At 42.1% G+C, this 14,408-nt stretch overlaps 1 protein-coding gene across 17 annotated transcripts in view; it reads left to right on the top strand.

The window, feature by feature from the left end:
• The window catches only part of PUM2 (pumilio RNA binding family member 2), a 62,218-nt gene that overhangs the window by 44,061 nt on the left and 3,749 nt on the right, over window positions 1-14,408 (top strand). For 12 of the 17 annotated variants that reach the window (XM_081188998.1, XM_081188999.1, XM_081188994.1 and 9 more), the window contains 7 exons: window positions 7,148-7,415; window positions 9,047-9,176; window positions 9,436-9,570; window positions 9,796-9,933; window positions 12,146-12,271; window positions 12,586-12,707; window positions 13,314-13,506. In XM_081188998.1, coding sequence (XP_081045124.1) covers window positions 7,148-7,415; window positions 9,047-9,176; window positions 9,436-9,570; window positions 9,796-9,933; window positions 12,146-12,271; window positions 12,586-12,707; window positions 13,314-13,506 — 1,112 coding nt within the window. The remainder of the gene's footprint in view (window positions 1-7,147; window positions 7,416-9,046; window positions 9,177-9,435; window positions 9,571-9,795; window positions 9,934-12,145; window positions 12,272-12,585; window positions 12,708-13,313; window positions 13,507-14,408) is intronic. The other 5 variants (XM_081188997.1, XM_081189000.1, XM_081189007.1 and 2 more) reach the window with 1 other exon arrangement.

Raw genomic sequence — 14,408 nt, 5'->3', positions numbered from 1 at the left:
CCCTGCCTACTGGAAGCCTGGAACTTAGCTTTTGTTCCTCAGGCTTTTGATATTTTACCATACATTAGACACTTCATTTAATTCTGAAATGTCTAAAAATGAAAGGTGAGATTCATAACACTTTGAAATCTGCACCCAGTGCACCTTCTGTGGCTTTTTCTGCTTGATCAGAAATAAAGCAGGCACACACTGTGCTATGATCATGACCACTTGTTCAAAGTGGTCACAGTGTGGAGTACTGTTGTTTAGGATTAGATGTTCAATGCCATTCCTCCCTGTCCTGAAGGTCCGTATCCAACCTCATCCAGGTAGGCAGCATTCTATGCTCACTGAACCTACAAAGCCCTTGGTGGGCTGCTTCTTGAGGTTTCCCCTCCATAGATAGATTGATATAGATGTATGTAGTGGGGAGGGAAGAGATGGAGTCATCTGGATGCTCAGGCCCAATCCCAGCTATATTAAATGATTATTTTCTCCATTGTTGTCTATGGGCACCTCTGTCTTCCAGCCTTTGAGGATATTGGAAAAATAGCTTCTCAGTATGAACCAGTAAGTGATGTATCCAGCCAATGAGATGGCTCTTTCTACCCTTTTATATATACAGTGGTACCTCTAGATACAAACGGGATCCGTTCTGGAGCCCCGTTCGCATCTAGAAGCAAACGTAACTAGCAATGGCAGGTCGCTTTTCACCGCTTCTGCGCATGCGCGTGACGTCATTTTGAGCGTCTCCGCATGCGCAAGCGGCAAAACCCGGAAGTAACACACTTCGTTACTTCTGGGTTGCCGTGGAGAGCAACTCGAACGTGCTCAACCCGAAGCGCATTCAACCCGAGGTATGACTGTATACCTGCAACTTCATACCTCGCTGTAATGAAGTTTGACATCAGTGGCTAAAATCAGTAGTTTTGAAAGGTCCAATCTGCCATCTGGATTCCAAACAACAGCCAGTTATATCCAAACAAAGAAGGCAACCTGCTTCTTAGGAAATAATAATAATAATAATAGGAACTATATACTACCCTTTATCAAAAGATCTCAGGTTGGTGTGCAACATTAAGAACACATTTTATGGAGCATAAAAATAAAAACATAATAGACAGGAGGATAATAAAATAATCATAGTGTCTCTCCCTCCCCGCCCCAAAGTTTTAGCAAGCCATATATTATTTAATGGTGAAAGGCCTGGGTAAAGAGGAATGTTCTTGCCTGGCACCTAAAAACATGTAATGATCATGCAAAATTTGGTTATTATCTCTTAAAAGGTGTTCAAATGTGTGGCAAACAAACAGCTTTCCAAAAAATACTAGAGACGTCTGTTTCTCTGTTCTCCTGTTCAGTCAATTCCCTCCTCCCACCCACTTGTCAATTCCACTGAGGAGTTATAGTGCGGTATTGAGGTTTTAAAGAGAGTTTTCCGTTGGATTTTTTAATGCTTTTGTACACCTTGAGGTTAGTCTCAAGCCTGCTGAGACTTCCATCTTGTGCATTGATGGTACAGTGTGGGCTACATAAAGCACAGACACGAAAAGACTCAAAATGGAGGCAATCTGATATAGAGGCCCTCAATCCAAGCAGGCTGTAAAAGCTGCTGCCTTTTTAATTGCAACAATTTCAACTTCCAAATTACACTGTGTCCTTTTGTACAGTAACAAAAACCTCTTAATATGCCTTTATGACTGTCTAGCCATGTGCTCTGAAGGATGCTTTTGTGTGGATGCTTTTGGCATTAAAAATTTTAAAACATCTAGGAAATTAAAATGTTAGCTTTTCAGATGATGATGTGTGAATTTCCTAAAGCATAGCTTTGCGCAGAATTTCAGTGACAATTTGAAGCGTGCACATTTTGCTTCTAAATAGTCAGTTGAACAAATTTTACAGGTCTTTGATGCAGAAGAGTGCCTTGTACCCAGGGGTGTTCATACCTTTGCAGAACAGACACCTACTCATGCAACAGAACTTCCTCTTCCTCTTTTTTTCCTGACATGCACCCCCTCAATTTGCTGTGGGAGGGGGAGATTGCAGGACACCCCACGGAGCAGATTTGGGATTGCAAAGCGGAGGAGAGAAAGGGGATGCCCTGTTTTATGAACGGAAATAACCCATAGTGTTGAATTTCATCCATAGTATCCGGATAGACAAAAAATGCTTTAAGGAACCTCTGCACACTGACAGGAGGTGTAGAATTAATATGCCCTGTTATCATATTGGGCTAATAAGGTTTCAAACTGAGAATTCCTTGCAGGTGGGTGAAAAAGTAGCTGGTAGTTCTATTAACGTCAATTATCTGCAGATTGTTTTCTTTCTTTGTTATATACAGTATATGAGTCACTTTTCCCATAGTGGCTCAAAGTAGCTTACAATAGAATAATAGAGCCAGAGTTGGAAGGGACCCAAGAGTTCATCTAGTCCAATCCCCTGCTATGCAGGAATTGCAGCGAAAGCATCCATGACAGATGGCTATCCAACTTCTGCTTAAAAACCTCCAAGGAAGAAGAGTCCACCATCTCTCGTGGGAGTCTGTTCCACTGGTGAACAGCTCTTACGGTCAGAAAGTTTTTTCGAACGTTTGGTAGGAATCTCCTTTCTTGTAACTTGAAGCCATTGGTTCCGAGTCCTACCATCCAGAGGAGGAAAGCAAGAAAGAACAAGCTAGTTCCCTCTTTGATGTGACAGCCCTTAAGATATTTGAAGATAGCTATAATAAAAGCAATTGAAAACGTCCTATAAACATCTAAAAGCACAGTTATACAGATAAAAGATGCAGACTTAGGGATTGCATCCCACTAAAAGAGGTCGTGACGGCATGCTTCAGATTAAAAGCCAAAAGCTCAGGTTAAGAGAAAAGTCAAACCTGCAGTTAAAGTAGATGAGGGTTTCTCACCCCAAAATTCTCAGTACCTAAAATGGTATACACCATCAAGATTTATGGAGAGTTTCTCTCTCGAGAATAAGTGCTAGCTTTTGGAGTTGTACGGAAATGGGTTAGTCAGAGAGAGAGAGAGAGAATAGGCTCCATTATTTCATCTTTGCAAAATTTATGCTGCATGAGAATCTGTATTTGTACTTATTGTTCTAGCTTTCAAACATGAAAACATTTTTTAAAAAAATCAGATTTGAATTGCTTATGGATCAGGACTGTCACCTCTCTAGTTCTTTGTTAGCTCTACAAAGAAGAATATCAGAATGTGTCTGGGTTGTACTCAGTGCTTTGTGAGCAGAACTCCACTCATGCAACAAGGCTTTCCCTTCCTCTCCCCTGCATGCCTCAAAAATCTGCTGTGCTGGGATTCCCCAACCCTGTGGATCTGATTTTGAAGGATGGCTTCAGGAAAGGGGACAGGAAGGAAAAGTTCTGTTCTACAAGCAGAAGTCTCTTAAGATGGTGGACCATTGGGTATCTCCTTTTTTCAATATCCCAAAAAGGATTTCTTAGCCTGTTTGTATTTTATTATTTTCTGCCTTAGAGAAAATTCAGAGGCCCAAACTAGTGAGCAGGGTCTCAGAATAGAAACCTCATTTTATCTTTTGTGCATTGCTCCTTTCTTGACCCCCTTTTTATGAATTGTTTTTCCCAGTGTGTTTGCTCTATTTCTTTACCTTACCTGCCCTCATCTTCACCATGATATAGAGATGCTGTTTTCACCTCTGCTGTGTTTATTATTTCTGCCATCATTCTGTCACTGCCTTCCTTCCACATACCTGAATATATACAGAAGTCTTGATCTAGCTAGTTTGATTTCTTATAGCGTTGGTGGTAAAAGCATCAACAGATTATTTCATGTCACATTTTATAAAACGACTGGGGCAAGATTTTCTGTAGAAGATGGAGACCAAAACAAGATTATTCCCCTTTTGTATTTGCTAAATACTACCTGCTAAATAACTAAAAGAAAAAATTGTTTCCAGGGACTATTTTCCAAATAAGATTAGTAAGTCAACTTGTTCATAGCCTGAAGGATCACATGCTAAATGCAAATCTGATCACACATTTATATTTAGTAACTTTGGCTATCAAGTAAATTAAAATGGAAAAATGTTATGATTTAAATTCATGGGCTTTTGTTTAAAAAACAAATCGTGTGCAAGATATTCCTCATTTGTTATGCCTTGATTGTGTGCGCTAATAACACCACAAAGTGGGTGCAAACTAAATTCTTCTTATGAATGAGAATTTTTATGCAGATCAATAATACAGACTTTGGAGTCTGTGCACTTAAATTACAGGAAATGGTACCTAATTCTTTTTACTTGATTATTAAGCTAACTTTGCTGCCACCTGGTGGCTTTCACCTTGTTACTGCATTGAACCTAGTGCCTGTATTCCCAGATTTAAATCAACATTTAGTCTTCAGGTGTCCATATTCATAACACTGCAAAGTAAGTTTCCTCTTCATGCAGGCTGACTTCCAGAACAAGGACTGGTCATTTTTATTTCTCTGTACCTTCAGAAAAGACGTCAGGTTCTATTCTTAACACATCAAGCTGCTTCACTACTATTCTGTCCTTTTCCTCTTCTGTGGATGTTTAAGAAATGCAAAACTGATGTGTCTGTGTTTTACCTGTGCATAACTTACCTGCCACTATATCTCTGAAAACAGGGGCTGTTTGTAAAATCTCTATAAAAGCAATGGTTAAAGAGATCTGGTCATTTGAGTAGCTCATATAAGTGAAGTCCAATGAGTGGGATCCAAGAAACTGTTGCTTACAGAAGAGACTTTCCCCCACTGCCTCTTTGCTACTGCAGCCTGTGTTTCTTCCTATGGACTGTGCCAGGGAATTTGCTGGCCCCTCTGCAGTAACATGGGACGTAGTAAAAAGGGGCAATCTCTTTCCACAATGGGCTCTCTGGACCCTACCCCCATCTTTTAACTAACATAGTGGTCAAGCTACTAAATCTTTGTGCTGGCCTTTCGCTGTAAGCAGTACTTGTTCAATATGTACATTCTAAGCTGTTGTGTGTATCACTATCTATCTCACTGGCTTGCTTCAGATTTGCTAAAAACCGATATTATGCTATGGACTTTAAACCAGTTTTGGATGATATATTGGTATATATCGCCCAGCCCTAGCACTGACCTCCACTTGGGCAAGCCAGAGGTGTTGTCCAGAGCACGTTCCGGACAGGCAAAAACTCCTGTTTTTGTGTGAATCTGGGGCCAATGACGAAAAATGGTCTGGAGAAAGTTCTGAGTGTCAAGTAGAGGTCTGGGAGACTGCATCCAGGTTCCTCACTCCTATTCCTGGGGGGAAATAATTCAGCATGAGCTGTTTTCTTAAACTGAGCAATTGGGGGGGGGGTCTTTTGCTAAATCACTGCCATTACTTGGGTCTAGTAAGCGTGTAGTAAGTTTGATGTATTGATAATGTAGCTATAGGTTTGGTTTTTTTAAAAAAAGCAGTTGATTGAATCCAAAGGTTGCACAAGCAGAAGACAGCTCATGCAACCAATCTTTTTATTGTAGCCGCAGCTCAGGCTGTTCAGGAGGACTCCCAGCCCTCCAGAGAGACTTTGTGAAGATGCAGGCTAAGAGGAAATACCAGTTGCATGAGTGGTCTTCAACTCATATACAGACTGTGTATATGAGTTATATACTATCCCAGTGTCAGCTTGAAAATGTTCTGTCACCTTTCCTAAGTGATCAGCTAAATTAAGCTGTGCTGGTTAGACTTGTATGTTTAATATGATCCGTATTTTATTTAAATTAATTTCTCATCCCCCCACCCCCATAAACCAATATAATTTATGTGTGGATGACAAGTTGCCATACTTTACTTTCACATCCCACACAGTGAATGCTGGATTGGCCTCCCCTCTGTTACCTTACAGGGCTGGTTCCATGCTAGTAACATCAGCAAAAGTCTCTAGACTAGTGCTTAAATAACATGAACCAAATTGGCATGGTGAGTGCTGGCTAATCAATGTGGCTTAATATGTCTTCTTTCCAAAGGCTTCCAATTTTGATGTTGTCTTAGTAGCAGTTGATCTTGTGCTTTGTAGAGGTGGGAGCTATGTGGCTGTTTTAGGAGAAGCGATAACAAAGCAGTCAAGGCACGGCTTTGAGTATCTCTTCGGAAAACCTCTGAAAATCAGACTTCCAGATTCTTTTTCTATACAAACATTGATAGCATATTAAGAAGCTGCCCTACTGAACTTTCACGTTAATCCTTAAGAGAGGAAGTGTGAAGGTCTTCCGCTATTTACATAGCGGGTTGCTTCGATTTACAGTGGTACCTCGCAAGACGAATGCCTCGCAAGACAAAAAACTCGCTAGACGAAAGGTTTTTCCGTTTTCGATTTGCCTCGCAAGACGAATTTCCCTATGGGCTTGTTTCGCAAGACGAAAACGTCTCGCGACTTTGTTTCCTTTGTCTAAAAACAAAGACATGTTTTGTTTATAAAGTTAATTTATTTTCCCTTCAATTTTTGAACTGCTCTTTACAGTATGTGTGACTTTAAAGAGCAGTTAATAAACAGTTGTTGTACCAAATTTGGCTTTGTTTGGACTTTTTTTGACCATAGGAACGCATTAATTGATTTTCAATGCATTCCTATGGGATTTCGTGATTCGCAAGACGAAAAATTCGCTAGACGACAAAACTTGTGGAACGAATTAATTTCGTCTTGCGGGGCACCACTGTATATCATAGAACAGACCCACTGAAATCACTGAGGTTAGATTAGTCATGCTCATTTAAATCAGTGTATGATTTAAATCAAGAGTATGACTTCAATTGATACAACTTAGCGTGCCAAGTGTGAGAGTCCGGAAAGAGTAGCTGATGATTCGCTTTAGTTCCTGTGATTGGCATAGTGTGTATACTAGTTGCCCATTGTTGAAAGTTCAAGTTTTCTTTTGTGCAAAGTGCACTGGTGTCCGAAAGCTAGTTGTGGGGTTCTTGTTTTATGTTGGAGCTGTCTCAATTTTATTGCTGCTTCACCTTTATTATTATTACTATATTTCTTTTTTAAAAAAGATTTGCTCGTTCCTTTCTAGTGGTAGAAACTACTTTACTCGAAATTTAATGAAAATGAAGTGTGAGAAGACGCTCATTATTCTAGTCTTCCTGATTTCTTGTACAATTTATATTCTTAGTATTTACGGCATAATTAAGACTTCTTACTAACACGGCTGCTTCATTGTAGGAGGACTGACCAATGGTAGTGGTCGCTATATCTCTGCAGCCCCTGGAGCAGAAGCAAAGTATCGCAGTGCAGCAAACACCTCCAGTCTTTTTAGCTCCAGCAGCCAGTTGTTTCCTCCTTCGCGCCTCCGTTACAGTCGGTCTGACATTATGCCTTCTGGACGTAGTAGGTTACTGGAAGATTTCCGAAACAATCGCTTCCCTAATCTTCAACTAAGAGACCTAGTTGGACACATAGTTGAGTTTTCACGGGACCAGCATGGCTCTAGGTTAGTATTTGTAACTTATGCTGATGCGTTTGGAGAACATTTACAATGATAAACATTCCCTTTAATTGGGTCTTGCGGGGAAACACATGGAATTTTTGTCATTTTAATTCTCAATGTGAAAAGATCTGGAGCTTCCTTCTTAATGGGCCTGTTCAGACAGTGCATCGTTACTTTTAGGGAGTAAGCAGGCATGGCCATCTGGCTTTCAAGCCTGTCTTCTAAAAAAAAAGAAAAAGAAAAAAAAAGGCTAACATGAGAGAAATCTTCATTCTCAGTAATGAATTACAAGCAATTTACACGGATTTCATTGCACTGAAGTTGATGGTTTCATCCTAGTGTAGTCGTAATAAATAATGGAGATATTAACTTACAGTAATCCCTTCTAGGACTATGCCAGAGTAGCTTACCAGTTACTATTTAACTAAAATTTCGTAAACTTGCAGAAAGTGGTGTTGGGGGATGAGAGCCCTGGGCTCTCACTTGTGGGGTGCCTCAGGGTTCCATCCTCTCCCCCATGCTTTTTAATATCTATATGAAGCCGCTGGGAGAGATAATCAGGGAGTTTGAGCTGGGTGTTCATCAGTATGCAGATGACACCCAGCTCTACCTCTCTTTTAAATCAGAACCAGTGAAGGCAGTGAAGGTCCTGTGTGAGTGCCTGGAGGCAGTGGGAGGATGGATGGTGGCTAACAGATTGAGGTTGAATCCTGACAAGACAGAAGTACTGTTTTGGGGGGGACGGGGCGGGTGTGGGGGATTCCCTGGTCCTGAATGGGGTAACTGTGTCCCTGAAGGACCAGGTGCGCAGCCTGGGAGTCATTTTGGACTCACAGCTGTCCATGGAGGCACAGGTTAATTCTGTGTCCAGGGCGGCTGTCTACCAGCTCCATCTGGTATGCAGGCTGAGACCCTACTTGCCCACAGACTGTCTCGCCAGAATGGTGCATGCTCTAGTTATCTCCCACTTGGACTACTGCAATGCGCTCTACGTGGGGCTACCTTTCAAGCTGACCCGGAAACTGCAATTAATCCAGAATGTGGCAACTAGACTGGTGACTGGGAGTGGCTGCTGGGACCATATAACACCGGTCTTGAGAGATCTACATTGGCTCCCAGTACATATCCGAGCACAATTCAAAGTGTTGGTGCTGACCTTTAAAGCCCTAAATGGCCTCTGTCCTGTATACCTGAAGGAGTATCTCCACCCCCATCATTCAGCCCAGACACTGAGATCCAACGCCGAGGGCCTTCTGGTGGTTCCCTCATTGCGAGAAGTAAGGTTACAGGGAACCAGACAGAGGGCCTTCTCGGTAGTGGCACCCGCCCTGTGGAACGCCCTCCCAGCAGATGTCAAGGAAATAAGCAGCTATCCTATTTTTAAAAGACATCTGAAGGCAGCCCTGTTTAGGGAAGTTTTTAATATTTAATGCTGTATTGTTCTTAACACTCGATTGGGAGCCACCCAGAGTGGCTGGGGCAACTCAGCCAGATGGGCGGGGTATAAATAATAAAATTTTTATTCTTATTATGTAATTTTCAGTTTGTTTGTTTGTTTCACACTACTTTGCTCTAGTTATTCGACTTCTATTCAACTTGAGGTTTTTACTTATGTATAATTCTGGTGCTTACAGATTTATACAGCAGAAATTAGAAAGAGCCACTCCAGCTGAACGTCAAATGGTATTTAGTGAGATTCTGCAAGCAGCATATCAGCTGATGACGGATGTGTTTGGCAACTATGTCATACAGAAATTCTTTGAGGTAAGTGCATAAAGGAAGCTGTTCAAAGGTTTTTAACCTCTGAGTTTGTTCTGATGGGGAGAAACCTAGACTATATTACGACTCCCGTGTTTGTGGTGTTGAAGGCTGCTCACATGCTTTTCTTTCCAGCTTTCCACAGGTTTGAATAATCCACTGATAGGCGATTTAAATTTCTTATAGTGGCGTGAGATGACTTTCATAGTAACACGCCAAGAGGTGTGCTTGGTTTTTGTTAACAGTGCCTTCCCTTCTCTCGTAGTTTGGAAGCATAGACCAGAAGTTAGCCCTTGCTACCCGCATTCGTGGGCATGTTCTCCCATTAGCTCTGCAGATGTACGGTTGCCGTGTTATTCAGAAAGCCCTCGAGTCTATCTCACCTGACCAGCAGGTAATTGTAAGTTAGAACAATATTTTTGTATTCCATTACAAAAAAACCCCACAAATGTAAAACGTTTCCTGTTTTGCTTTGCTGGGAAACGTGCTTGTAACAATATAGTAGTCTGATTATATATAGAAGGCACTATTCTTGTTAAATCATAATTGGGAAATGCACACTTGCGGGGAAAGTAACCTGTTACGGACCTGTGTAACCTGGTAATGCCAAATTATTCCTCTGTAGAATGAAATGGTGAAGGAGCTCGATGGGCACGTCCTGAAATGCGTGAAGGATCAAAATGGAAACCACGTGGTACAAAAATGTATAGAATGTGTCCAGCCCCAGTCACTCCAATTTATTATTGATGCTTTCAAAGGACAGGTAATTAGTTTTTTTATATTTACTCTCTTTAACTGAATGGTTACTATCCATAATCACAGCTTTTCAGATAACATTGGTTAGCACGCTGCTGCAAATATAGTCTTCCTAAATGTGTCTCATTTGTTTAGGGTCTTATCCTGTGCTGTTGTTCTGCTGGTGCAATGGAACATTATTTCCCCTGAAACCCTCCCCTCCGAACCCTCCAAATCTGATCCAGGGGGTTGGAAGACCCTCTGCAGCAAGCCAAGGAAGGGAAGCTCCACCATGTGAGCAGAACTCTGTGCACACAGGGTCGGATGCAACCCTTAATTTGCCACACAGGCCGGGCCAAGACATTTTGCCACCTGAGTCGAACCGCAAAATGGCTTCCCCCTCTCCGCCAGGGAAGAAACGGGGAGTGAAGATTTACATCAGGAATAAAGGGGGGATAAAGATCTATATCGGGATCCGTTGCCCTGTGGATCGTGCCGCCTGAGGCACTTGCTTTACCTGGCCTCATGGGTGGGCCAGCCCTGTACAGGCCCCTCTGCTCAGAGGTAGCCCACCTATATTCAGAAGTTCTGGTTGGTCACCAATTTCATCAGCTGCAGGGATATGGTTTCATGCATCCACTGGCAGGCTCTGTGCTTACCACGGCAGTGTAAATGAGCGGGGTGGCAGGCAGATGAGGATGAGAAGCTCACTATGTCCCTTGCTGCCTTTGGGTTTGCCTGTTACTGGCATCAGGAAGTACACACAGCCTGGGGTGTATGCTGCTTCTTGGGGTTGCAGTGTACTGTTCTCCATAAGAAAAGCTTGCCTCTCCCCCCCCCCCCCGTACCAAGTCACCAAAGAAAGTAAAGTTTGCTTACCTATGTATGATGAGAGTGGCATGTGCTTTGGAGTCTCTGCATGCATTGCTCTGCCCTGCCAGGTTGGTTCTGAACAGGGAAGAGCTTCTCTGTCATACAGAATCTCAGTTTAGATAAGTGGCTTTGCTTCATGAAGACTCCTGGTTATTTTTCAGTAGCGGGGTCGGAGAGCTTTAAATAATGCCAATATATTTGGCATCTGGCAACCAATGCACCCCTTCGGTTTCTGATGGTACATGGGTAGAGAAATATAAAAAGCCTGGGACACAACCATCTAGCCTAAATACAGAAGTATTTAAAGGTAAAGGTAAAGGTACCCCTGCCCGTACGGGCCAGTCTTGACAGACTCTAGGGTTGTGTGCTCATCTCACTCTAGAGGCCGGGAGCCAGCGCTGTCCGCAGACACTTCCGGGTCACATGGCCAGCGTGACAAAGCTACTCTGGCGAGCCAGCGCAGCACACAGAACGCCGTTTACCTTCCCGCTGGTAAGCGGTCCCTATTTATCTACTTGCACCCGGGGGTGCTTTCGAACTGCTAGGTTGGCAGGCGCTGGGACCGAATGACGGGAGTGCACCCCCACCGCGGGGATTCGAACCGCCGACCATGCGATCGGCAAGTCCTAGGCGCTGAGGTTTTACCCACAGCGCCACCCGCGTCCCTACAGAAGTATTTAGCTTAGCTTAAATACAGAAGTAATGTATTTGGCATTAACTTGGGAAGTGTACACTCGATTATAACCAAACTAATCCTCCTGGTGTATGTTGTGAATGAATGAATGAATAAATACTACTACTACTAATTTTTATTTTTATTACTACTACTACTACTACTACACTTCCAGAGTTAACACTAAACACATTACTTCTGGTAAATGAGCCACCATAGCTGCTAGAGGGCCATGAAAATTTGTGTACCTGGCTTTTTAGACTCGTCTACCTTTGTACTACCTGAAACCAAAGGGCACATTGGTTCCCAGATGTGAATTTTTTTCAGCTGCCCTACCCCACTGTAGTGGTCTTCAGAATACAGACCCCTTCACATATTAAACTCTGTAATGGGTCGTGAAGAAAAAGTTCCTGCTTGTGCAACAGGGGATCAGAATTTTCCTATAGGTGCGGTGTAATTTCTTGCCAAAGGGAAAATGCAAGAATATCTGTGTTCAGTGTTACATAATATATTAAAAAGTAAAAGTCACTTGTTTTCCCTCCTTCCAAAAACCATGTTTACATCGAATGTTTTTCAATAATGTGGTGTAATTAAAGATGGCAATTTCTCCTTTTGGACACCTGAGGCATCTTCATCTGGAATAGAGCAAATTTAATGCAGTATGTGTTAATAATTATAATCCTGTCGTTTTAAGGTGTTTGTGCTTTCAACTCATCCTTATGGCTGCAGAGTAATTCAACGTATTCTGGAGCACTGCACCGCTGAACAGACACTTCCAATTTTAGAAGAACTGCATCAGCACACAGAACAGCTTGTGCAGGTTGGTGTACACTAAAATATTCTGGGGAGCACAAAATATATTGTGTAGCTGTCTTTTTATTAGCAAATATTAATCAGAGTTTGGGTATATTGGAAATAAATTCTTTAAAAAAGATCATGTCAACCTTTTCATTTATTAGATTTTTGGTGTATATCTGTTGGGCATAATCAGTTTCCCTATAGAACTTTAAATGCTGCAATTCCAAAACATGGGTATGTAACAGTGGTCTCCTCTTCAACTTAGGTTTTTTGGGCGCTTTAGAAAATGCTAAACTAATGTATATGCTTGAGACAACTTAAGTGTGTTACTTTCAGGATCAATATGGGAACTATGTTATTCAACATGTGCTGGAACATGGACGTCCTGAAGACAAGAGTAAAATTGTGTCTGAAATCAGAGGGAAGGTTCTAACTCTGAGTCAGCATAAATTTGCCAGGTATAGTTAACAGTGAATTACTAATTGCTGTTTAATATTGGGCTGTGAGTGACTGCTTTATTATTCCTTTCTGTGCCTTTATATCTGCCTTTCTTTCATCTTGGAACCTAAGGCAGTCACCCCTTTAAGGCACCGACCAAACCCAGAGCTGAAATATAATAGGGTCACTTTAGCCGTTGCTACTCCTAAGTGCTCCACGGGATAACTCAGAAGACTCGAGCCACGTGATAGGAACCCAAGCTGGGATTCCTCCCTTTGCAAGCACCGCCTTTCCTAAAATGTGGGCAACACTGCCATGGGGAGCAGTTGTACTTCTCTCTGATGGATGTGAACATGCAATGTTACCTCTTCTGACACAAGGAGGAGTCATTTCAGCAGAATCTGCACCTCAGAGGTTAATGTACGTGAGAGGCCACAGGGATAGATTAGCACGATACAGTAATGTTGTGTTGTCTCATAGTTTAAGTGCCATGTATTTCATTTCAGTGTGTTGCGTTTAATCTGCTTAGTAATGTATTTAGCTGGATCTAATTTGTCTCTTTATCTAGTCTTTATTCCATTCCATTCAGTAATCTTTCCTGTATTGTGTTCCGTAATCTTTTTCAGCAATGTGGTAGAAAAATGTGTCACTCACGCATCTCGTGCGGAAAGAGCTTTACTTATTGATGAGGTGTGTTGCCAGAATGACGGTCCTCACAGTGCCTTATACACCATGATGAAGGACCAATATGCAAACTACGTTGTTCAGAAGATGATTGACATGGCTGAACCTGCTCAGCGAAAGATTATAATGCACAAGGTAATTGTGCCTATCTGCTCCAGACTTTGAAAGAACTCTTAATTTAAAAATCATTTCCCAGCTTTTGCAAACTTTGGAGGACTCTTGTATGCTTTTGTGTCTGACAGTTTCTCTCTCTCCCCCACAACCCAATAACTCCATGTTTTAATTCCTCATTTTGTAAGTAGCATAATTGAAAATAGGATGAAAGTTAATGATACTAATTTCAAATAGGTTCTTTAAAATTTGTGTTGTTCATATGAAAAAGGTAAAGGTTAAGGACCCCTGGATGGTTAAATCCAGTCAAACATAACTATGGGTGCGGCACTCATCTCACTTCAGGCTGAGACAGTCAGCATTTGTTCGCAGACAGCTTTCCAGGTCATGTGGCCAGCAAGACTAAACCACTTCTGGTGCAACGGGACACCGTGACGGAAACCAGAGCACGCAGAAATGCTGTTTACCTTCCTGCTGCAGCAGTACCTATTTATCTATTTGCATTGGTATGATTTTGAACTGCTAGGCTGGCAGGAGCTGGGACAGGGCAACGGGAGCTCACCCTGTCGTGCGGTTTTGAACCACCACCCTTCTGATCAGCAAGCCCAAGAGGCTCAGGTTCATATAAATATGGATGGAAATGATAATTTACTCGACCTGGATAGCTCTGTTGGTTGGAACGTGGTGCTGATAATGCCAAGATTGCAGGTTTGATCCCCGTATGGGGCAGCTGCATATTCCTTCATTGCAGGGACTAGAAGATCTTCAGGAGTTCTTCCATCTCATATGATTCAACCATAACCATGCTTTTTTACTTGACTGTAGATACACACCTGGTTGCAAATAATGTTGAACTATAGTTAAAAATAAACGATAGCTAAATGTGAACAAGCAGCATGCTTGTGTGTAATGCCTGCTTCACTCTT

Source organism: Podarcis bocagei, assembly GCF_964188305.1.
Source record: "Podarcis bocagei genome assembly, chromosome: 3".
Lineage (NCBI taxonomy): Eukaryota > Metazoa > Chordata > Lepidosauria > Squamata > Lacertidae > Podarcis > Podarcis bocagei.
The sequence above is the reverse complement of the archived record's forward strand: the minus strand, read 5'-3'. Positions and strand labels throughout refer to the sequence as shown.